The 23,123-nt window shown below is 40.3% G+C and overlaps 1 protein-coding gene across 13 annotated transcripts in view; it reads right to left on the bottom strand.

Annotated features, from left to right (window-relative positions):
- Positions 1 to 23,123, bottom strand: part of BBX (BBX high mobility group box domain containing) — a 288,912-nt gene that overhangs the window by 25,569 nt on the left and 240,220 nt on the right. For all 13 annotated transcript variants that reach the window (XM_043892960.1, XM_043892974.1, XM_043892961.1 and 10 more), the window contains 3 exons: positions 9,502 to 10,507; positions 8,356 to 8,494; positions 4,889 to 5,037 (listed from right to left, as the gene is read on the bottom strand). In XM_043892960.1, the coding sequence (XP_043748895.1) occupies positions 4,889 to 5,037; positions 8,356 to 8,494; positions 9,502 to 10,507 (1,294 nt within the window). The remainder of the gene's footprint in view (positions 1 to 4,888; positions 5,038 to 8,355; positions 8,495 to 9,501; positions 10,508 to 23,123) is intronic.

The following is a 23,123-nucleotide window of genomic DNA, read 5'->3' as shown; positions in this document are numbered from 1 at the left end:
CTCGGAGAAACCTAAAACATATAATTTAAGGACAAAACTTAATATAGAGCTTGTCAATTTTAACATAAAAAGAGAACATCCAGGGAGGTTTAGTACCCAGAAGAGCTTCCGTAAAGTTATATTTTTAAACAGCCTTGCTGTCAGCCATCCTGGACTATAAAACAAATCTAAGCGCACGACAAGTTCAAATAAAAAGGAAAGTGACAAACTTGAAGGAGTTTGATATAAGGATAAGATACAAGGATATTACTGAAAAGCAGCAACTTTAGTCAAGAAGGGAACAATGTGACTCCTGTCTACCAGTACGGAATACATGTTTGCTATTTTGTTCAAGGAAAATAAAGTCAAAATTTGTAATATATAGCACATATACTACTATTTTTCCTTAATTTTAATTAACATAGAAATGCCCAAGGAGGCAAAAGAAGGTAGGAAGTCAAAAACAGAGAAGAGAATTGAGAAGGAATCTTCCAGAAAGCAAACAGGTGGCAACTGTCTTTCCGTGAACCACCATCTCGTTACCATGCCATCTCCTTCTCCCATCTTCCTACCAAACCTCTTCAAAGACTGTTGGTACCAGTTTCCACTTCCTTATGCCAAAAATCACCTGTTGCTGGCATATAAACTAGCTTAGGACTTCACTAACATTTTTGGGCAGGGTGGCCTGCATTTTGAAGGTATCAGTTTCTTTTGCACCCCAACTTCACAGCTGGGTAAAAAATAGCAAAGACAAACTATAATCTGAGCAGGTAGGAGGGGTGCCATAGAGACACGGATAATAACTTTTCAAAACATGAATGTTGTTCATGGTTTGCTGAAAAACGGACATGTTTTAGCTGAGAAGTGTAGTGACACAGAGCCCTTTGAGTATTAGTATGGTAAGACACTTTTCCAAGATCAGCAGGTGAGGTGGATTAAGAGAACCTTGGTTTGGAGAACCGCTTGCTTTAGGAAACAAGTGTTAGGCGTTACTTGAATGGTGGTGACAATGTCCAGCTTCTATAGTTTCACGTGTTTAAGCTATAAAAAGAGCAGAGGTTTTATCCTAAGACAAGGCTGTCATTTTGGTAATGAACACGTAAGTAATGAAGGGCCAATGAAACAGTCAATTCCTTTGTAATAATTTATAGCAAAGTGGCTACTGGACATATGAATCTGTGGACTGGAATAAGTTCAAGTAAATGAGACACAATCAAGTTAGGATTCATTGAGGAGGCGGCACCTTATTGGGCTAGACATGCATGCCTTGTTAAAAAAACTCAGGATTATATTAGGCATATCTTTTATACCTGCAAATTTGTGCTGTCACCATGCTTCAGAAAATGTCTGGGGACAGGGAAGACTCTCAAATAGCTACAGGGCAAGAAACAAGAGTTCTGCCCAACCTGGAAGCTCTCACTTTCTGATGGGAAAGGGATGGCCTGATTTTCATCACATCTCAGCTCTTGAACACTATTAACATGGTCAGGTCAGATCAATCCCAAACAGGGGATTCTGTCTTCTATCTCTAACATTGTAAACCTGCTTCTTTTATTTCCATTGTGATTTTCAAAAATTTCAAATTCTTTAACAGTGGAAATTTGAATCTTGCAGAGTAAGTGTAAATTAGAAAAACATGAGAAAGACCAACAGTATGTGTGTTAATAGGCTAAAAAACAATGTGAGAAGATAAAAGAGATAAGGAAGGAGAAATTGAGTCAAGGGTCAAGCTTGGGCATAATTTAAACACTCCAAATTGAACTCAATTAACTTTTTCTTCATGACCCTACTTGCTTGAAAATTACTATTTTACAGAGCACTCTGACTTCTGATACTTTTGTAAAAAGTGCTTCACACATTAACAGTATACTTAAAATAATGTGTCAAAACAAATCTCCTAAGCTACAATTAAATTTAGATTTATAATTCAAAGCTTTCATTTGAATATATACAAGTAACTGTGTGAGATAAACCAGAAAACACTATAAAGATGGGCTACTGCAGCTGACCTGCATTGTGAATGCGATAGATAACTTCTTGGATAATCTTAGAAGCAAAGGGAGATTCTATGCCTAAAACATCTATATACTAAGCCTACTATAATGTAGCCTGGACCTTGTTGGAGGAAGGTAGACCCATTACATACACAGCAGAGACAGTAGAGGGGATGATGGAAAAGGGAAAGACCACTTGGAAATACAGATATAAATAAGAAGACCATTGGAAAAATAGAAGTATAAACCCAACTAGGTCCTATGATCTTGAGGTATGTAACTATATAAATGCATACATAAATATTTCTTCTAGAAATTACATTTCATAAAAATTCTATATGTTTTATATAACCTGGAGTAGCTAAAAAAAAAAGAAATACCTAGTATAAGGTAGGGAAAAATATAATAATAAATGCTGAATAACAAATACAGGAGAAAATAAAATACAGACAAATGTTGTTGGAGAAAAAATGAGGTTTCCTATGAAAACATGCTCCTTTACTGAAGAATTACTGATCTCACTCACAATGTTTGCTTTGAACAATTCATTATGCAAAAATGCAAAGGGTCTAGACTCTAAGAAAACAATCTCCTCTATCCTCTAAAGATCAGGCAATTACAGCACAGCTGGTATGATAATTTCATTAATAACTTGTAGGATAGTACACTGGCGCTGCTAATGCCAAATTATAATCAACTACAAATACTACTTCTTTAGTTTGCTAAATAGAGAATATATTATTTCTGTTTTAATTGCATTTTGCTCCACAAGTTGGAACGAGCAAAATCTAAGGTCTTGACAGCCTTCCTATCTATGCAATTACTGGTACACTGTATTAAGAACCAGGGACTTTGTGGCTTGAGAGGCATAACAGAAGAGTTAAGATGATATTGTATGAAGTATAATCCAAAGCTCCAAAAAAGCTATTTCACATCAAAAGAAACACTGTTAATCTCAGCTGGGAGAGGAAAACATATAACAGACAACCAACACCCAAGAGAAGGTCTCATGAAAATAGATCCTAACTTCAGAGCTTTATAGCTTTACAAAAATAAATCTATTGTTACAGCCCCTGATAGATAATTCAGCCAACTTCAGAGCTCTAAAATGAATGTCTCCAACTGCAAGGAGTGGAGGAAGAGCATATGTCATGCACATCAATCAGTTAAGTTCCATTTTATTAGTCTGTCAGGTATTTATCAGCAACTTTAAATCCAAGAATTGTGGGGGTTCACGGTACCTGGCATCTTTGGGCTCATGAACTGCTTTGCCTATTCCTAGATATCTCCAGGGCACAAGGACTGTCATTTCCCTCGGTAATCCATTATGGTGCTCAGCTACCTACCTGTCAACAGCCTGCTTTATTTCTTTCCTACCTATCTTGGAAGATCTCAAAACAACCTTATTTTATTTTCTCAGATAAGCAAACCTGGTGATGCAATATTTCTTTTTCAGTTCTTTATTTATCAGACTTGTTTTTATTAACCACAGCGGAAAAACTGAGCTAATTCTAAAATCACTTTTACATTCCTTCCCACCTTTCATCACGAAGGGGGAATTTTCCTCACCTTTTCAGATCCACCCTGAGATACAGGTCTTCTTGTTGTTTCAGCTTCAGTGTACAGTGGGGGTTTTAGATCTTGATGGAGAAAGGTTTAGGTTTCTTCATAGATATAATTTTTCCCTAGACATATATACCTTCTGGACTCCCCCAAATCCATGAAATTATATACACTCGTTACTATTTATCTTTGATCATTATCCATGATTGCTAGATTTTAGCAAGATTTTTGCAAAGATATATATCATTTTCTACCTATCCATTCATCTATTCATTCAGCTAAATATACACAAAAAGGGAAGTATTCTGAATTGCCACAGAGCAAGCAATAGGTTGCCTCTTTTACAGGGTAATCATGAGAACTCTGCCGTCAAATCCTGCTCAGAATTTGATGCTGGAAACAACAAACCCCGACACTAGTTCTTCATCTCTTGTTCACTACCCCTACTGGAGAGCTACCGTAAAATGAAGTTTTTCACCTCTGTGTGGAAAACTAAAGGTATACTTACTTGCCTACCAACTTCCAGGCCTAAAGTAAACTCAGAAGAGGAGCTGTGCACTGGGAGCAGTACTGTGGCTTTGTGTGGGACAGTTCTTCATTGTACTTGAGTGTCCTGCACAGGTTAGGATGTTTAGAACTCTAGCCTCTGCCATACACATGTGCCAGGGGTTGTGACCACTGAAAACGCACACCCCACTCTTTAAAACCCCTCTAATGAACTGCAGTGCTGGCCCTCATGAGTGCTGAGACTCCCCAACCCCGAAGCCACACTGACAATTTAAAAATATTCCCTGATGTACAAAGAGGAGAATCTGATATTCTTGAAAAAGAATATGTACATAGCACTTCCCCAAATTTAATAAAACCAATAAAAATTATATTGCCAAAGTATTATGGGGAGTTTTCTCTTCATTTGGTTGAACTGCCAGTTAAGAATGGAATCTCCTTATTAGGTGAATGGAAGGATTTCACTGCCCCAAAGTCCAGCCTGGTGCAGACACACAGAGAAACAGATGAACTGGGCTCAGCCAACGGTTCCTGCTCAAGAAAAGCTCAACATTCCCAATCTGAATTCTGGAGACAAGAAGGTCAAAGACCGTGTGTAATTAAGACCTGCATACTTAAGGGCAAATGTATAGGTTGAGATGCCCAAGGATGAAGGCTGAAGAGGCTTAGGAAGAAGAGGAGAGACAGAAGAGTAAGGCAGGAACCAAGATAACCCTAGAAAGGAACCGAAATTCCAACTTGCTGCTGCCTCAACTGCAAACCCAAGTACATATCTAAAGGGAGCTGCAGACAGAAGAGGCTTCAGAGTCTGACCACGCTGCAGGAAGGTACGGCATACATCTAACCTTTGCTGGTTTTAGTCGGTTCTGCAGACATATTTCCAGTCTTTTTCTTTTTCCTTGGGACAGGTACACATTTCCGGTCAAATGTAACAGGACTATACTGAGGGAGGCTGTTGAATTTCTTTTCAAATTCTTCATCCAGCTTTGTTGAGCTAATGAAAGAGGGGAGGGGAGAGACTCAATCAGCACACGATGTAAATGTTTAAAAAGAAAACTTTTTAGAAATGCTTGAGATTTACCAACACAGGTTTTTTAGTAAACTCACATGACAGGTTATGTTATTACCTTAGAAAAGTAGAAGCATTATAAAAAATAGCAGAGTATTACTGAAGTGGAGAATTTGCTGTTTTTTCCATTGGCACAGGAATTTTTTATTAGGTTCAACACAAAACATATTCCATCCAAGTTTTTCATTCTAAAGATTCTCATGTATATGTGTGTGTGTGTGTGTATACACACATACATATAGGCAAGCTTATTTATAGAAATTAGTAATTTATATTGATAACTTCATAAACTTAATTTAAAAAAATTACTGACTAATTTGTGTGCATGCTAAGCTGCTCAGTCGTGTCTGACCCTATAGACCGTAGCCTGTTAGGCTCCTCTGTCCATGGGATTCTCCAGGCAAGAATACTGGAGTGGGTTGCTGTGCCCTCCTCCAGGGGATCTCTCTGAAGCAGGGATAGAACCCTCATCTCTTCTTGCCTCCTGCATTGGCAAGTGAGGTCTTTATCACCAGTGCCATGCAGGAAGCCCACTGACTAGTTCAGTACTTGATTAAAACACACATTTACCTGGAGAGTCCCGTGGACTGAGGAGCCTGGTGGGCTATAGTCCATGCGGTCACAAAGAGTCAGACACGACTGAGCGACTAACACACAAAGAAGATATAAACAAGTATTCTGAAGATTCGAAAAAAAATTCTGGACAGTTGACCAGGATGAAGACAAAACATTCAAAGAGAAAAGTAAAGCCGGTTTTCCAAGTACACACCAGCAGAGAGGCAACATGACTTTAACGCAAACCACAAACGACTCTAGAAAGGCCACCAGCAAAGCTGGGAAGTCCGAGGACTGCTGCTGACTGCCTCTACGTGGCCCCACAGCTATGGCGGTGTGCCTGCTGGAAGCCGGGCTGGCTGCCGGCTTTCATTTATAGTGAGATTTATTAGCTAAGATGCAACCCAAACAGATGGGAGAAGCTGCAGGGGAACTGCTGTGCTTGGGAGATGGAAAATGGGAAGGGAGCAGCTTTGAGTACCGACTCACCAGAAGCTACCGCGTTAGGCTGCTGCCTGAGAAGTGTACTTGAGGTGTGTTCACCTAAGACTCTTTTCTCAGTCTTGGAGGAATGTACGAGAATGGGAAGCACAAATAGGACAGTCAGACGATCATCAGAAAGGCCGCCCTGAAAAAGGCCATCACCAAGTTCTAACAAAGCAGTGAAAGGTGATGGCTTGCGGGTGATGCTCCTCCCTTAGTGACAGCGTCTCTTCTCATTTCAGTTAATAAACTATAGATATTATCTGATACTAATCAGTTGTTGTCAGAAAGCTATTGATAAGACGTGAATTTTTTAGATACTCGGGATAACCAAAAGAGAAATATGAAAATGCAAGCTATAACTCCTTAGGTCCCTTGGGACTTTCCCCCACCTTTTTCCACCTAGAATAATTACCTATGTTTTTCTTAAAGAAGTCTATAAAAGTAGAACTGCCAATACAGAGTGAATTTTCTTTGGCTACAGGTAACTAAACAGCACATTTTCTGTGATAAAAAGGTTTAAAATACTCATTTAGAAATCTCAGAGAAGATTGACAGTTGTGGAATTTTTCACTGCTCATGAACTATGCTGGCATGTTCCAAATAAAACAAGCCCAGATGATCTGGTTCTGACAGGCCGGTATTTAAGGGAGGGAGAGGGGGAAAGACCAGAGTTGTACCACTGATTTAGCCTGTAGAAAATCACACCCCCAGTTAAACACATGTGGCTTCCTAAGCAACAATGAAAACAAAAACACCCCAATCTCTTTTCAGGAATAGATTTCCAAAAGACTGTTTGACTTTTCTTGTTCCTCGGAGAAGACTGGTAAAAACATTCAGGAGTTTCTAACAGAAGCAGCAGAGAGCTTTCTGCTGGGGAGCCTTCAGGCCTGCTTTATTTGTTCCCTTGGGCTTTCACACTGTCTGCAGTAAGACCTCTACCTCTCTCGGCGTGTAGACCTACAGGACACTGGTAATTCCAGAAGATAAGAGAGAACTGGCTCGGACACTCAATTGTCACTTTTTAAGAAAATCCTGCAAATACTTCTGTGCTTGACAGTGACAAATGCGAGGATTTTCATGTCACTCTTTAAGCATAATGTCGGCAAAATAATCTGAACTTTGGACTTCTAAAAATATTAGAACAAAATATATAAAGTTATAAATATATCATCTCAATATAAATAATATTGAAGAATCATTCTCATGAGAAATACTTTTTCCCACTGTGTAATGAGGACCTGAAGATTAACCAGACCTGAAAGCACTGTAATGTCCAGTTGACAAAATACATTACCCCACAAAAAGAAATGCAAATATTTATGGATAAAACAAATATAATACTCCTAATGCATGAAATCTGCATACCTTTAACATACTTATGAAAAAATATGGAAAGTATATTAAAATGTACTTATTTCTATTCAGAGTATTCTTTTCAAATTCGGCTAATGAGAAAGCTAAAGGACAGCACGGCTGACTATACAGTGCTTTCTTTTCTCACCATATAAAGTACCGCATCGCCTATCAAATGCTTTATGTTAAGCTTGGTATCAGGAGTCTGTCTTACATAATAAAAAATAAAATAGTTCTTAATTATTTTACCTCAATGTATGCTCCTTCTTGATACTTCATTTTAATACATAAATAATTGCTGAATATTCTCTATATTGAGAGAATATTCTACCTAATATTTTTACCTTAGAGCATTAGAACATGGTTTAAGCAAAACAAGATTAGAGGTAGGAACATAATTTTATGTATATTCTCAGCTGCCATTATTTTATAAATGTGTGCATAACCTTTACAAATATTATATGAAGTACACAGAGTATATAAAATCAGCGAAGTATAAACGTGATATTCATCGTAAACTTCAGATTAGAACTACATCTTGGCGCTATGAAAGGATTTACAATGTCACATCACTAATACAAGGTGGACCTCAATCGAAACTCAGGCCTAAGTCTACAATCTACACATTTTGTACCATAATTAAAACATGAAAGACACTATTGCTCACACACCATGCTAGCAGCAGGAATCACATGATGATCTGTATTTCTTCACGAGTTCACTAAGACCACAGTAAGGGCTGACTGAATACTCAAAGCATAAGCTGTTAGTGATTTGTTTGCCTTGGAAACATAATACCACTGCACGTGCGGTCTGTGCCACATGGCTGACGTGCCCACAGGCGCTTACCCGAGGACAGAGTCTTCCTTTCCCTTTGTCTTCTTCAACTTCTTGCTTCCACTGGTCCCACTCTGGCTAAACGTCCAGCTTTCTTCATTCCAACACCCTTCATGATCAGACGAGTTTCCTTTTCCTGAGCTTCGTTTCCCTAAGGAAATTCAAAAGAGTGTGCTTGGCATATTGGGGCGGAAAGAAAATCATCTTCATTGCTTCACAAATGACCTCTTGACCCCTTAGGTACTATTTGCATGATGCTATTTGTTAACTGTTTCAGAGAACTCAGGACGACCTTCAATAACAGAACATGTAAAAAAGGAACTTACAGACTGAGATCCACAGTCTCACAACTCAACAGGCGCTACTTGACTCAGGAGAAAGACTAACTACTATTTACTTTTCCATTACAGAATTAGCCTGAGGTGTGGGAGCCCTTTACTGCTGCACATTATTAATTCTAATTTCCCCAACACTCAGTGGAATGACCTCCCTGGGGCAAAATGTACCCTTAAGGATCTCCATTCAGGATTTGTGAGACTTATTTTCACACATATCTATGGCTGGAATTTAGTTTGGCAAGAGGCAGTCCCCCAGTCAGATACTATATTTTAAAACAGATAAATGTATATGAAACACTTTATGGAATAAAGGAATACACATTAACTAGTTTCTGGAACTGTTGTATTTTAAAGAGCTATTCACTTCAATTACAGTTCTGATTATCTAGCGGGGAGGGCTAGATAAATTTCTTGTTTCTAGAGTCTACAGGTCAAGATTCTGTCAAACATACCTGCGTGATTCTGAAAATTATTTCCATCAGTTAAAAACTAGACTAAGAGCTCTACACATGCAATACTGATCCTTCAAAACAAAAAGTCAGCCGACACCAGTAAAAAGGAAAAAGATGGGATTAACTTAGAACACTTATATTCTGAGAATTACATCTGAAATGAATAGAAACGTTCCTCTATGGTGCTAAAACATACGGTAAAATGACAAATGTCTATAATCTATAAACCACAAAGACTCATACGAATCTAAGATACTATTTTGATACTAAAAGGTTCTTTACTGTGGTCTTAATTGCTTTTCAATACCTCTAAGGGAGGAATTCTGCTAGGCTTCCAGGTTCTTTTCAGATTTTGAGAAGTCGCTTACCTCTGTCAACATTAGCTCGCAGAGAGGTGAGCATGCCCTCAGACACCAGGGTTTTATAAAGAGCACCTTTGCAAGACCTCTCCGATTTCCGGGAGCCACAAGTCTCTATCTTTCTGTGGCAGTCACTGTCCTCAGGCTTGGCCTGTCCCGACAGGGTGGGTGGGAGCGCGTCCTCCGTGGGGGTCAACGGTTCTGCTTTTATACCCTCTGGCACCTCACCAGAAATGTTCTTGCTGGCAGAAATACTGATAAAATCTGGAGGTCTTGACTCTTTGGTGGGGTCTGAGGATTTCTCCTTCGCCATTTTCTTCTCTCTAGATTTTACTTTTTTCTTTGGTGGCTTGGCATCCAAAATACTCCCCTTTCCGCTGGAGGATGGGCGGACCTTCTTTCGAGGGGTATCTCCAAGCTTCTCGATGCCCCAGTCCCCCTTGGCCACAGCCTCAATGGTGTACATGACACTCTCAATATCTGACTCCGAGGACTGCCTCTTCTTGCAGGCCTTCTTGGGTGTGGATTTATCATTTCCGTGTCGATCCATTTTGTTTTTCTTCTTTTTCTTTTTTAGCTTCTCTGGTTTGCTTAGGGCTGTGGGATCCTCGATGATCATGATTCCATGAGGATGGCATATGTGGTCCTTTCTACTGGGAACATCGCTTATTATTATCTTGCTACTGGCAGAGTAGGAAAAATCAGGGAAGTGACCACATTTTTGATCTTCCTCTAATTCTTCCTTTTTAATTTCTTTGGGAGCTTCCATTTTTATACTGATTATGTCATCCATTCGCAGCTCCTCAAAATTTCTTATTTCCTTAGAATCTCTTACATTTTCCTTAGCTGGTTTTTCAAATTCTGCTTCTTTCTGTAACCTGGCTTCATCCATTTTCTCCATTTTTGTGTCTCTTTCTTCCTTTCCCTTCTCCAATTCTTTAATTCTTCCACCATCTAATTCTTTCGCTCTAATCTTTGATTCTTCCATTTTCACCCCCTCTGATGCCAGGCACATCTAAACAGTTAAACACAATGAGAATAAAACACATTATTCTATACCTGAAATTACCTTAAGCTTTTAAATTGCATCCTTTTAAAAAAACAATCAAAACAAACTTCAAACTTTACAATAACAAGTCCACTTCTGCAAAACCAACTTATTCAAATTAATAAAAGTTTTATAATATATTCATTCAGCTCTGGAGGAACATACACTCAAATCGTCATTTTCCAGTTTCTGATGGAGCTTTTTGTATGAAAATGAGACTTGGTAAAAGGAGGGGGGAAGCCAGAGTTGTAAGACCTGAGCTTGAGTCCCGGTTTTGCTCCTTGCTAATTCTGTTCCTAGAAGGAGTCATTTCAGCCCCTAGTCCTCTGCTGCCTTTGTGAGATGAAAATGATGATGATAGTTATCTCAGAGGGTCCCGTGAGGTGTAAGTGAGATGATGCGTGCACGGCAGTGCTTAGTAAATCACCCCCAAACTCTATTCAGATATTTACCTTTTCTTTTTCTCTTGGGGAAATATGAGGGAAATAGCAACAATTTCTACCTAACCACCTGAAATTAGAAATTATAAGATGAAAGCTCTGAAAAATAAGTAGTGGGTTGCTTTCTTTAAAAAACTTGTTAGCAAACTTGATCTGATCCGAACTTACATGGCTGTAAATTCTGACCAGAACTATAATGAAAATGCTTTGCATTGCTAATTCACCTCAGCGTGACTATGCATATTTTGGCTACCAAATCTCCATGAATTTGAATATATACTGGAGGAATGAACGGCATACTGTAAGATACATATACTATATCACTTTCCCTAAAATTTGAAAATTTTTGAGTATCAAAACAGATCTGGCAGCAATTCGGTTAGTTTTTAAACTCCCCAAATTTCACATATAGGACATTAAAGGAGAATGTTGCCATCTTCCTCCCCAGCAGCTCTAGGTACTTTGAAACTGCAATCTGAAGCTATTTTCTAAAAAAGGAAATTATAGTTCATTGTAAAATTCATCTTCAATACCTCGGTTTTCACTCAGAAACACTCCCTGTGAGATGCCCAGGTGCCAGGCCTAATGGAGGGCACTAAAGGTATAAGGATCAATAATGCCCGTCCCATGTGGTCCTGACAGCCTCCACCCCAGCCCCCCAGCACCTCTGAGGAATTCATCACAGTGACAAGGCTGATGAGACCAGAGCAGCACAGGGATTCTTAGCCATTACTCATTTCATCTCCTCGGCACTGACTGTCAATTTAGAGGGAAAAGACTATTAGGGCATGCTGAGCCCCCACATCAAGTACCTGAGTAGGAAACGAAACTGTTTTAAAAGAAAAATCACCATTTTATGGAGTGGCAAGTTGCCAGAGATTGTTAACAGCTATAAAGATTTCATTTTTTAAAGTATCCATTTTAAAATGGATAATACATTGAATTAAACATCAGATACTATTTCGCCTCATTTTTTTCCCTTAGTAATTTCAGGGCATCTCAAATCTTTCCATGAGAATTATAGTATGATTAATAAATCTGGGAAAAAACTGGTGAAAAGGCTGGGGGAAGGTAGACAGTGTGAGGTTTCTTTAAAGAAATGAGGTGACGAGAGTACCCAGTCCTTTAGGATCATTCACAGGAAAGTTCTGAAATACTACAAATTCACAACAGAGCTGTCTTTTTCAGGAAATCAGTTAACTTTTAGGCCTCAGCAAACAGTTACGAAGACTGAGAAGTTCCCTTTATTAAACCCAACCAGAAAAAAAATCAAAGCAAAACGTTAAATTAATTCTGAAATACTGATACATCTCATCTTCCCTCTGTGCTTCTCTCTCAGGGGAGATCTGCTGTTTCTGTTTCAATTTTGAAATAATTTTTATTTTCCTTTCTCAAACATACTAGTCCTTCATGAATCTAACTGTCCCATATGGGGAAAGACACTATGCTAGTTCTGGCAAGGCGGCTAGAAAGGCATCAAGGTAAATTTTACAGTTTTCAAGCACGATCACTCTGGTGGCCTTTAATAAGTCATTTCAGGGACCTTTGCCACACAGGCCTTGATTTTCACAGTGGTGAACCAATGGCTTGCATTTGTACAGGTTCATCTTAGCAAACCCAATAACACTTTGCAAACTATTCTCAGCTTCAATATATTTCAGAATGATGCTCCTCATCACCCCTGATAGGATTCTATAGCTAGGAATGAAATGGAACAAATGCAGACATTCACTCTGGGGACATATTCCAGGAAATAGCATAATATTTCTTGGGAATGTAATTACACTGAGCATAGTCAAGCTTTACTTCCTTGTTTCAGGCTCTTAAAAGTTTTTTCATAAATAGAGCACGCTAATTCTAAATTACAAGAAAAACAATTATATGGCTGGAAGTTAAATTATAACAATAGAACAAATAACTACAAATCACAAATCTCACTAACCAAAACCCAAAACACACAGAAATCAGACTCTCAGAGTTGAGTGTTGATCTAGACTTATCTAATTATCTAATGTTATCTAATTTAACATTCTTCCTAGTATAGAAATTCATTTTACTAAAATACCTGAGAATGAAAATCTTTTGGCACAAAGACAGTGACCATATTAGAGGGCAATAAGGGCAATTCTGTTTGAAATTTTTAAATATTGAGCAAAAATCTTAGTCCTGGTTGTTCCCTGAAGCCACTTAAATCAATTCACTCCTCCTCTCGTGTGACAGACCTTCAAATCCTAGAAGACAGACTTTATGCTCCCATGAGTCTCTCTCCCCCTGGCAAACTGCTCATAATATGTAAAGGCTTCCTGGCCTTTTAAAAGTTGGGTCCCTTTTATCTAGATGCAGTATGGTCATCGTGAAGTGAGAATAGACTTTATTGAAATAAACTGTGTGAGCGTCGTACTTGCCCAAGGCCACACAGTGAGCTACTGAGCTTATACTTAAATCCATATGAGGATAAAGGCTGAGAAATGCTAACAGTATATCCTCCAGTGAGCTGTTGTGAGGCAAAAATAAATGAATATGTGCAAATAAAACTCGCAAATAACGTTAAGTCTGGAAAACACTCATCTTTCTTAGATTAAGTTCCTAGCTATCCTGTAATACTCCAGGTGAAAAGTGAGACTATTTGTCAGTTGATATCAACCCTAATCTTCTAATGGGAACCAAAGATGAACTTGCCCCACTGTTGTTTTTTTTAAAAAACAGGTCAAACTTCTGGCTTGTATTAGGTTTGTAGTTAATTAAAATTCTGGACTACCCACATACTATGCTGGGGAGCTTGGTCTTTGTCATTCAATATGCTTATATTTTTTGTACCTAGATGCAAGATTTTTCACTTTTCCTTACAAAGTACATCCTTTCAAAATCTGAGTTAAATTACCTTTCAGTTTGGTCTTATACATATATTTGATAAAGTTGCTTTTTTTATTTTGGTCCAAATCTTTGGTAATAATGTTGAGTAGGACATGGCCAAAGACACAGCCTTCTGACAAACCTTTAGAGCCCTTTCATCAGGTTGATTTTGAACATTAATAAACTTTCGCAACCTAAGAATGTTTAACAGTCCACTCTAAATTCCTCCCATTCTGTTTACAAGGACATCGTAAGATGACCTGTCAGAAGTTTTGCTGAAATCTGGACACAGTATGTCGACTGCATTCTCTCAGCCTATTTTTAAGCTTAGGAAACAGAAAATGAGGGTGGCTTGGGCAGCAGTCAGGGACTAAGGACACCAACAGACACAACGGAAGGCATTTCTAGGCGAGGGAATTTATGGCTTGGAATGAATTGATTACACAGGTTACGAAGACCTGGAATACCCAAACAGGAGGTGGCGAGGTCACCTAGGGACTAGCAACAGCGGGAAGCCACGGCAGGACAAATGGGGGAAGGAGCGCTGTGCAGCCCAAGGGCTAGGTCCTTGGTGGCAGATGGGCCCATGGTGGGCCAAGCTCCCAGGAGCTGGATACCTGAGAGAGACGTTGCCTTCGCTTACCCCGCCCCTTCCCACCCCTTCCCTGCATCCCAGACGCTTTTTTCCTCCCATCCCATAATTTTTCTGCCAGGGTCTCCCACTGGCTGAATCCAGGCAGAAATCAGGGGACACAGGTACCCAGGAAAGGGAGTCTGCAGCCACTTGGGATATAAGCCAGCATACAAGGCACAGAGATCCTGGGAACACACATTAGACAGTAAGTTTGGAGGCGGGTAGGTGGGGAGACTTCCAATAATTCCCAGTTTTCATCTTCTTTTCTATGAGTTCAAATATGATTAGAAATAATTTTCAAAAGTTTCTAGGAAATAGCAGTCTATATTTTCACATGACATCAACAGCTATGGATTTAGTACCTCTTAGAAGACGTAAAAGAGTTGGACATGCCTTAGCGACTCAACAACAAACAAAAAACCAAAGAAGATGCCACCACTCCTAGACGTGAGCAAGTTTTGTTACTGAGAGGCAGTTTCAAAAGGCAGGGATTCTAGAGCCAGACTGTCCATGACCAAGGACTGGCTCTGCCACCAGCTAGTTCCTTTTTCCTAAACCTTTCTGTGCCTCAATTTCCTAATCTCTAGAATGTGGATATTAATACAGTGCTTGCCTTAGCAATACTGAGGGCTTCAGCGAATTGCACATGTAGAGTACTTAAGTTGGTGTCCAAGCACTGAGCAAGAATAATGCACGGTGACAACCACCCCTTTGGGGGCTAATGCCATGTAGGATAAATGCTGGCTATTATTAGTAGTAATATTCGTACTGGTCTCATTAATAGCACATCATGGCCCTGGCAGACCAACTGCTCCAATTTTTCATTCTAGGGTTGAACGACTCTATACCATGGGGAAAACCGTATATAACACTAGATTCAGGAAGATCTTAAATCAATTATCTTTCAAGAAGCATCTCTTACTAAAGATATAATCAAGCTCAGTTCCCTTTTGGGTACAAGCATCATTTAGTGACATCCACTTTGGGGTGTATATGTAACACTTCAGAGGGACTCAGGAAAGCGCAAACCAATGACATTATATACACATATGCAAGGATGTGCACACAGTGGACACAGAAGAACATAAATCAACGTGAACTCAAGTGAATAAAACTGCACAGGATTAATGTCTGTTATTAATTAGCTCATCTGCCCTTAGTAGAGGGTTGGTTGTTAATCAGGACTTGAAACAGACCATGCCTTAGTAAATGACAATTTATTCTTCTATTATTGCTTTAAATAGAACAATAACCTTCTTTAAAAGTGAGAATGGAAAATCATCTGCAGGACACCTGCTGTATGGCACCCCCACAGCTGTCCTCAAAGAAGTTAAAATGTTAATGTTTTAAATCAAATGCTGGTCGTAAATATTTGATATCTACTGTATATTCCCTCAGGGATTATTCTATTTTTAATAACTGTAACTCGGAGTGGGGGGGGCACAAAATATATCCTGTTCACCTTTGTCTTCTCCTCCAAGAATATCCTAGTAGCTTTCAAAATGAAGGCATTCAAAAGATAATTGTGTTGGATTGAATGGTTCATTAGTTCCGAGGTGAATGGTGAACCTAAAATGCATTCTGACTGATACCGGGAAGGAGTCTACAAAAAACAATGCTAATCACGACCACGCTGCGGCTCGGCCCGGACCACGGCCACTGTCCTTAGTTACGGTTCCCAGGGGCACCCGTGAAGATCACTCACCAGTATTTTAACTTTACCTCTGACAACTGAAAATACACTGAGATTTATTACTGTTTTGTATAGTCAGAGTGGCCTGATAGTGATGTGCTAGAAGAAATGTAACTCACTGCCCCCAACAAACAAAAACCATCATGCTGAAACCTAGATCCTTTGAAAGTACATGCTGGACAGACACGTAAAAATCTACCCTCTTCAAAATGACTGCAGAGGAAAAAAATAAAGACATTGAAATCTCTATAAAGATAAAATGGAGGGATTTTTTTTTTGTATTCCTGAGTTTAGAGAGGCTATCATCTTCAGTTCAGGTAAGACCACACCTTAGGCTCGGGGATTGTTATTGGGGAGTTGCTTTAAAGACACAGTAAATCTGTGCTACAGCAAACTTTTACCTCCTCAAATCAAAGACGTTTCAAAATGTATTCCTTTCGACAAATGTTAAGATAGATTCATTTATTAATGTGTCCTGCTTTAAAAGACTGAGTGAAATAGCCAGTGAAAAATAATTAATCATGTGCACTAGATAAGAAATAATACCAAAGAAGAGGATGCCCTGAACTAGTACAAAGAAATGGGTACGGAGTTCCAAAATATACCATATTATTTCCGTCTTAATTATATTTTGTCTTTCGTTGTCTGTTATCAAGGAGCCAGCTCAATTAAAAACAAGGCAGTGTGAAAACAGACCCACTAATCAAGAAGTTTCAATTTCCAAATTTCCGCTTTTTAGTACAAAACAAATGCTTTGCAGCCAAGGTATGTTTACAGTGACTTTATACTGGCTTATTATTTGCCAAAACAACGTAGACATAACCCCAGGACGACACTCAGCAGTATTCTTCCAAGATGTGCTTCCCTCCCATAATTACATAGAACCAGGATGTTTTTGCCATAAAAATATACTGGCTGATGGTTTCACAGAATAAAGAATAGTATCACTGCTAAGAAAATTCAATTTTCTGTATTATAAAAGATAACTGGTCACACAACAGTGGTCTCAGTGTCTCTCAACACTAAAATCTGTGCATCTATTAAATAGCTTACTATTTGCTTTGTTGTTAACAACTGGGCCAGGTGGAGTGGTGGTTTAAATGTTTTTTGCTATTTCTTCAGGAACTATACCATTTTTAAAGACAATAGATGGGGTCGGGATGGCCTTTGTTTCAAGAGGCCATCTACTGAAGTCTCCTTCAATGGTATTAAAGGAAGTCATTAGGTATGTTGCTATATTTCAGTCCCTACTAAAGTAAACTGGTGTAATTAGAAATAAAATGAAAAGTTTTAGCATAAGGGTTTTCTAAAAATGACTTGTAACTCTGCACAAAAAGGAAAGAAATGCACCACTCTCAAATAAAAGGCCCCTTCAAATACATAGTAATTATATATAGACTTCTGCTTTGTGATAAGGGTGTGGGTGAGGCCGGGAACTACATGCTGAGGTTCTGGGCTTCAGGGGGCTACAGCAGAATGAAGGAAGAATGAGGACACAAGAGAACACAGAAATAGACTCACACCTTGATTAAATACCACCTATAACAACCGCTGGTGGTGGGGCCGGAATGCTAACAGGAGGGATGAGACGTCCTACTTCTACCAATATATGATATGATTTCTGTAATTTTAACATAATTCAGCTTCTCTTAAAGTGAGCCATAATTGTCCATAAGATTTAATTTTTATAGTTACTGTAATAAATTCATTGTTACCCATCCATTTGATTTTCATTTTATGTGGTTTTTTCAAGTTAAGAAAGACTGAGAAAGGTAAGAAAAACTAAGGTGCTGAGGTCTCTGAAAACATCTCCTTTTTTTCATAAGTAGGGTTAATGAAAACTTTTTCAATTCCCTGGGGCCCACCATACCCAAAATCTTGCTTATTATATCTATGAAGAGTGTATCTGAAGAGGTCCAGCATTCTCTCTCTTCAGCGGCACCATTAGAGATGATTTGTTTCACAAATTGTGATAGAGAAGAGAAGTACAACACAGCTGAATCCAGCAAGCCTGTGGTGACTGGTTTTCACCGTTCCTCCTGTGCTCGGAGGAACATGGGCTTCTGCTTTCCAAACTCGACCGCTTACCGAGCTGGCCGTCCCCACGTGGACTCGGAGTACGGATGTCCCCAGGTATCTCTTCTCCCTCAGCATGCTTTTCTACCTTGGGAGCCCCCCCCACCCCGCCCCGCCCAGGTTAACAAACACCCAGCTTTCCCGAAGTCAGGCTCCAAGAGCAATGAGGGCAAACGTCTGGAAACCCTTCCCCACACTCAAGTTCAGGGCTGGAATGGCTGCTGACTGCCTTCCTTTCCCTCTGACATAGACTCAGTCGTCAAATCCAACTGGATCCCCTGCAGCCTGCCACCCCCGTGGCCAGTAAGCGAGTCTCTTCAAGGGCTGTTCTTGCCACTGCACCCCCCTGGCTCCAGATCTACAATCGCCCTTCATTATTTTCAAGTACGAGCGTCTCTGCTTCCCACTAAACACCCTCCCAATCCTGACTTGCAGCGACACTCCGCCTTCACCTTCCATCAATCTCCTGGCAGAGCCCTGCACCCGTGCTCGGCTGATTTACTTGTCCTCTGCCTGTTTCATGTCTGCCTGCCTTTATCTCTTTGCTCTATCTCCCCCATCTCTCCGTTTAATTATGCATAAATCCCCAGCTCCACTGTGTATGGCTGGTTAGGGAGAGAAGGCGGGGGGAACGGACAATGCAAATGGACACTGGCAATGACTGCTGGGCGCACGGTCTGGACTCAGGAGGGGACGGAGAGGACAGCGACATTTGTACCACAAACACCTCTCTACGGGGGCAGCCACTTTTCCGCTCTGGCCACCTGTTCTCATGCAGAGGCTGCTCCAGTGTCTCCAGGCCCTCCCTGTTCTCAAGAGAAGTCAAAAGTATGCATTTCCTAGAAATCTGTAACCTTAAAGTATTAGCACTAATTCAAACGTCAGATATAACACAGGTCGACAAACTGTGGGCCAAAGGGAACATCCCTTAAAGCTGGGTGTGGCCAAAAGGCTGCTAGTTTCAACCTCTGTTCCCCAAGAACTCCTTCAAAGAACCATCTATCTCCATGCTTCCTCCTCGGTGCTGAGTCCCCAGCGCACTCCAGCTGGGGTATTTAATTCACGGCTCCGTTTCCTGATTTTACACGTTCACTTTGGGCATCACTCAAATTGAGCTTCCTCATCTCATGGCATGATTTCCTGTGAAACCACTTGCACCATTAATTTATTTCTTATCCCTTAACTTTTTATATTTTATCTCCTTACAACTGGAGAACAGGCTCCTAGAGGACAGGAGGTGTACACTATAATTTCCTATACTTCTCACAGTATCTCCCAAAGTATATTCTCAAACAGGCACTTATTTAAGGGTGTAAGATGTATCTTGGCAGTTGCAAAAGTAGAATCACTTTTTAAAAAGGAAATATCAGCTCCATTTCTTTGACAGCAGTCTTGAACAATCTGTCATCTTATTCAGCCATACACATATGTGTAGCAGTAAGCTGTCTTCCATAGAGCCTTCTATAACGTGCAAACTCCTGTAACAACTAACTTGCACAGTCTTGTATATTTATCTAAAACAAGGTGACAGAACAGCATAGTGTTGAAGATCCCAGGCTGTGGAGAGACTGCCTAGATTTCTAGCGATGCTCTAACGCTTCCTGTCCATGTGACCTTAGGTGAATCACAAAACTTGTCTGTCCTTTTTTTTTTTTAACTGTGTAAAAGAGGAATGATAATAATACTGACCTCAGGTGTGAGAATTCAATGACTACATATAAAGTACATAAAAGAGTACCTAACACATTGTAGATAACAGACATTGGTCATTATTATTTTATGATAATAAAAATTACTTGCAGATAAAAAATATTAGAAGTAAAATTAATACTTTTAGGCTTATGCTCCAGCCCCTGAATGCATTCCAAACACCAAAACTGGATCTGGAGTTAAGGTCTTCCAATACCACTGATGTCTAAAGAAAGCTCACAGGTTATCTCATCGTACATCCATATGCAGGTAGCGTCAGCTGCCTCACTGTTAACAGCATGGAACAGGCTCTCAGAAACAACTGTTTGCTGGAATAAATGAATAACTGCTCTACTTGCTGTACTGAGCAATTTTAGTAACAGATATCTTTAAGTGTAGCATTTTCTTTGCGAAAATGTACAGATAAAGATGTCTCTGTGAGTCCTCCAACTAGAGCAACTATTGTACACAGTGATCTCCAGGAGGATGCTCTGCTGTTCTTTATGTGACCTGACCTAATTAATTTCAAAAGGAAAGGAAACACAATACATTATAGTACCTGCACCAATTAACTGATTAACTGAACAGTATGAACCTCATGGAGGTTCAAACATCAAAGACTATATTTTTCACAATTGCCTGACCTCAGCAGCACAGTGCCAAATCCCCCTTCCCAGCTGGAGTAGATTCCTGAAAAATAACTGGAATAGATCCCAGAATTTCCAGGTCTCTTTCAGCTATTAAAAATCCACCCAATTTAAAATGTCAATCAAATGCCTAAAGCAGAGCCTTCTGCTGGAGGACCTCCCGGCCTGGGTGCTGGGAAATGGGGAGGGGTCCTCACAATGCCCACACTGAGAGTGCAGGCCAATCCAAGTCTCTGTCTGCTGCCAGCCTCTTCCAGTTTTCTTTTTGCCTGTTAAAGTGGGTGTAAGCACAGCAACAAATACATGCCTACCATATTTCTTGCTTTTCTCCAAGAGTTTTCTTATAAGAAACAACCTGTCTTGGGGAGGGCTCCTCAACCACTCCCCCCGTGCCCGGCTGCAGGAATGAAGCTGGGAACGGTGGGTGGTTAGATCTTGGGTGGGTTCCTGGCCCTTCCTTCACAAGACATAAAGCCACTGGTTGAAAGGACAGAAGAAGGAATGGTGGAGGTAAAGACAACTACCCCTGGTTCCCTTTGTGTTTCTACTAACCCCATGTAAGACTGAATGACCCTGGTAGGGATGTCAAGGACAAAGATGGTATAGAAAACATTTAGCAGGCAGGAGCGCTGAGCAACCAGAAGGGATGTGTGTCCGGGCTGCTGGGCCCTCCAGTTGCCAGGAGGACAGGCGAGCCCAGCTGGGCTGGCAGAGTCACTGCCAAGGTCCTCAGCGGGTAGGGTCCCAGTCTTTTTACCAACAACAGGAGGTGTTTTGGCGTTTGAGTACTGGGACAGCTGTCCTGGTGCAAACCAGCCAAACAACACTCCTGCAGTGGGAGCTCCTCAGGCCGTCAAGGGCGAGATCAGACAGTCCCAGGCCAGCCGTCTCCCCGTGACTGGCGCACGGCCTCTTGCCTGCTCAAGTCGAACTACCTTCTACGTGCTCATGTGGCCCCTGGAAAACAAATGCATGTTTGCAATGCCAGGAGAGAGACTGCAGCAGGCTGTCCTAAGTCTCTGCCTGCCGCGGATTTCCTCTGGTTTCTCTTTTTGCTTGGTCAGAGAGGAGAAGGCAGCAGCAATAAATCAACATCTAAAACGTCGCTTGCTTCTTGCCAAACCATGAGGAGACACGTCTTCAGCCAGTCTCTAACAGGGCTTCTCTCAAAGCTGTCTTCACTGTGCCTGACAGAGGCCAGGGCTGAAGAAGGGCAAGCACTTCTCTGCTTTCCTCCACACGACGAGGAGCAAAGCCACGATACTCCAGGTGACTGCCCGGCCTGTGACAGCCCGCCCCTGGGGTTAGGGTGGGGACAAGAAGGGAAGCCCTCGGAGTGGTCAGTCGGATGGCAGCTGGGTTAGGCCGTCTTTATAAATCCTGAGGGAAGATCTGGCCCAAACTGAAGGTGGCTTCTTGGTGGCTTTCCCCTTGGCATGTGTGAATTTAAAGCTGTTCTTAAGGATTTCTGACAACAGCAACAATTTGGGCCACAGGAAAAATTCTCTTCAATACCCTTTAAATATGCTTATTTAAAGAGGTACCTGAAATAATTAAATATTATATTCTGTTCAAGAAAAGATGAACATCAAATACACAAGGAAGAAAAAAATAACTGAGGAAGCATATTTCCACTGGTGATTATCTAGAGATGCTGATTAATCCATTGTGCACATATTTATGTTTAATTACAAACTGGGAAGGCTTTAGGATGTTATTCTAAAACACACTCTATTAGCATTATGGCATCATCTTCATGTGGTGCAAATAATAATGTGAGAAGATTTTCTTAGTAAATAATTTTTACCGACCCTGTTTTATCCAAAGCATATATTTTTACTCAGACTTTATAGGAAACTAAGTCTGAGTCTAAGCTGATTTGCTATATAATTGGAATAGACTTACTGCAGTCATTTTACCCCTTTAAATTACGACACCAGCACTGAAACATCTGTTAGACCATAGCATCTGTTTCATATTTGCGATGCATCCCTACAAATTAGAAGAGTGTTCTTTTTAATGAGCTCTGATTTAATGGGGACTCCTTTTTTTTTTTAATGACTGTTGTGCCAAAGAAAGAAAATGAGAAGACAAATTTTCATTGCTCTAGCACCCCCCACAGCAAAGCACCTCTAAGGCCCAAACATTTCCAATACAAAACTATCTAATAAACATACATTTACATTGAAAGTTTGTTTTATAGATTGAAAGTTGAAAGTGTCAGTTGTTCAGCTGGGTCCGACTCTTTGCGACTCCATGGACTGTAGCCCACCAGGCTCCTCTGTCCATGGAATTCTCTAGGGAGTGGGAAGTCATTCCTTTATCCACAAGATCTTCCCAACCCAGGGATGGAACCCAAGTCTCCTGCACTGCAGGCAGATTTTTTATTGTCTGAGCCACCAAGGACAGATTAGTGTTGTTTAATATTTAAAAGATCATATGTGTAAGTTTGTATATATATATATAAACACAATCCTCCCCCACAGGAATAGCCAAAATGGCTATCCATTCATGTAATTTAAGAAAAATAATTACTTCTTTCAAATAGATT

The sequence above is a fragment of the Cervus elaphus genome, chromosome 31 (genome assembly GCF_910594005.1).
Source record: "Cervus elaphus chromosome 31, mCerEla1.1, whole genome shotgun sequence".
In the NCBI taxonomy this organism is placed as follows: Eukaryota; Metazoa; Chordata; class Mammalia; order Artiodactyla; family Cervidae; genus Cervus; species Cervus elaphus.
Note: the sequence above shows the minus strand (reverse complement) of the source record. Positions and strands in the feature narration are given on the sequence as shown.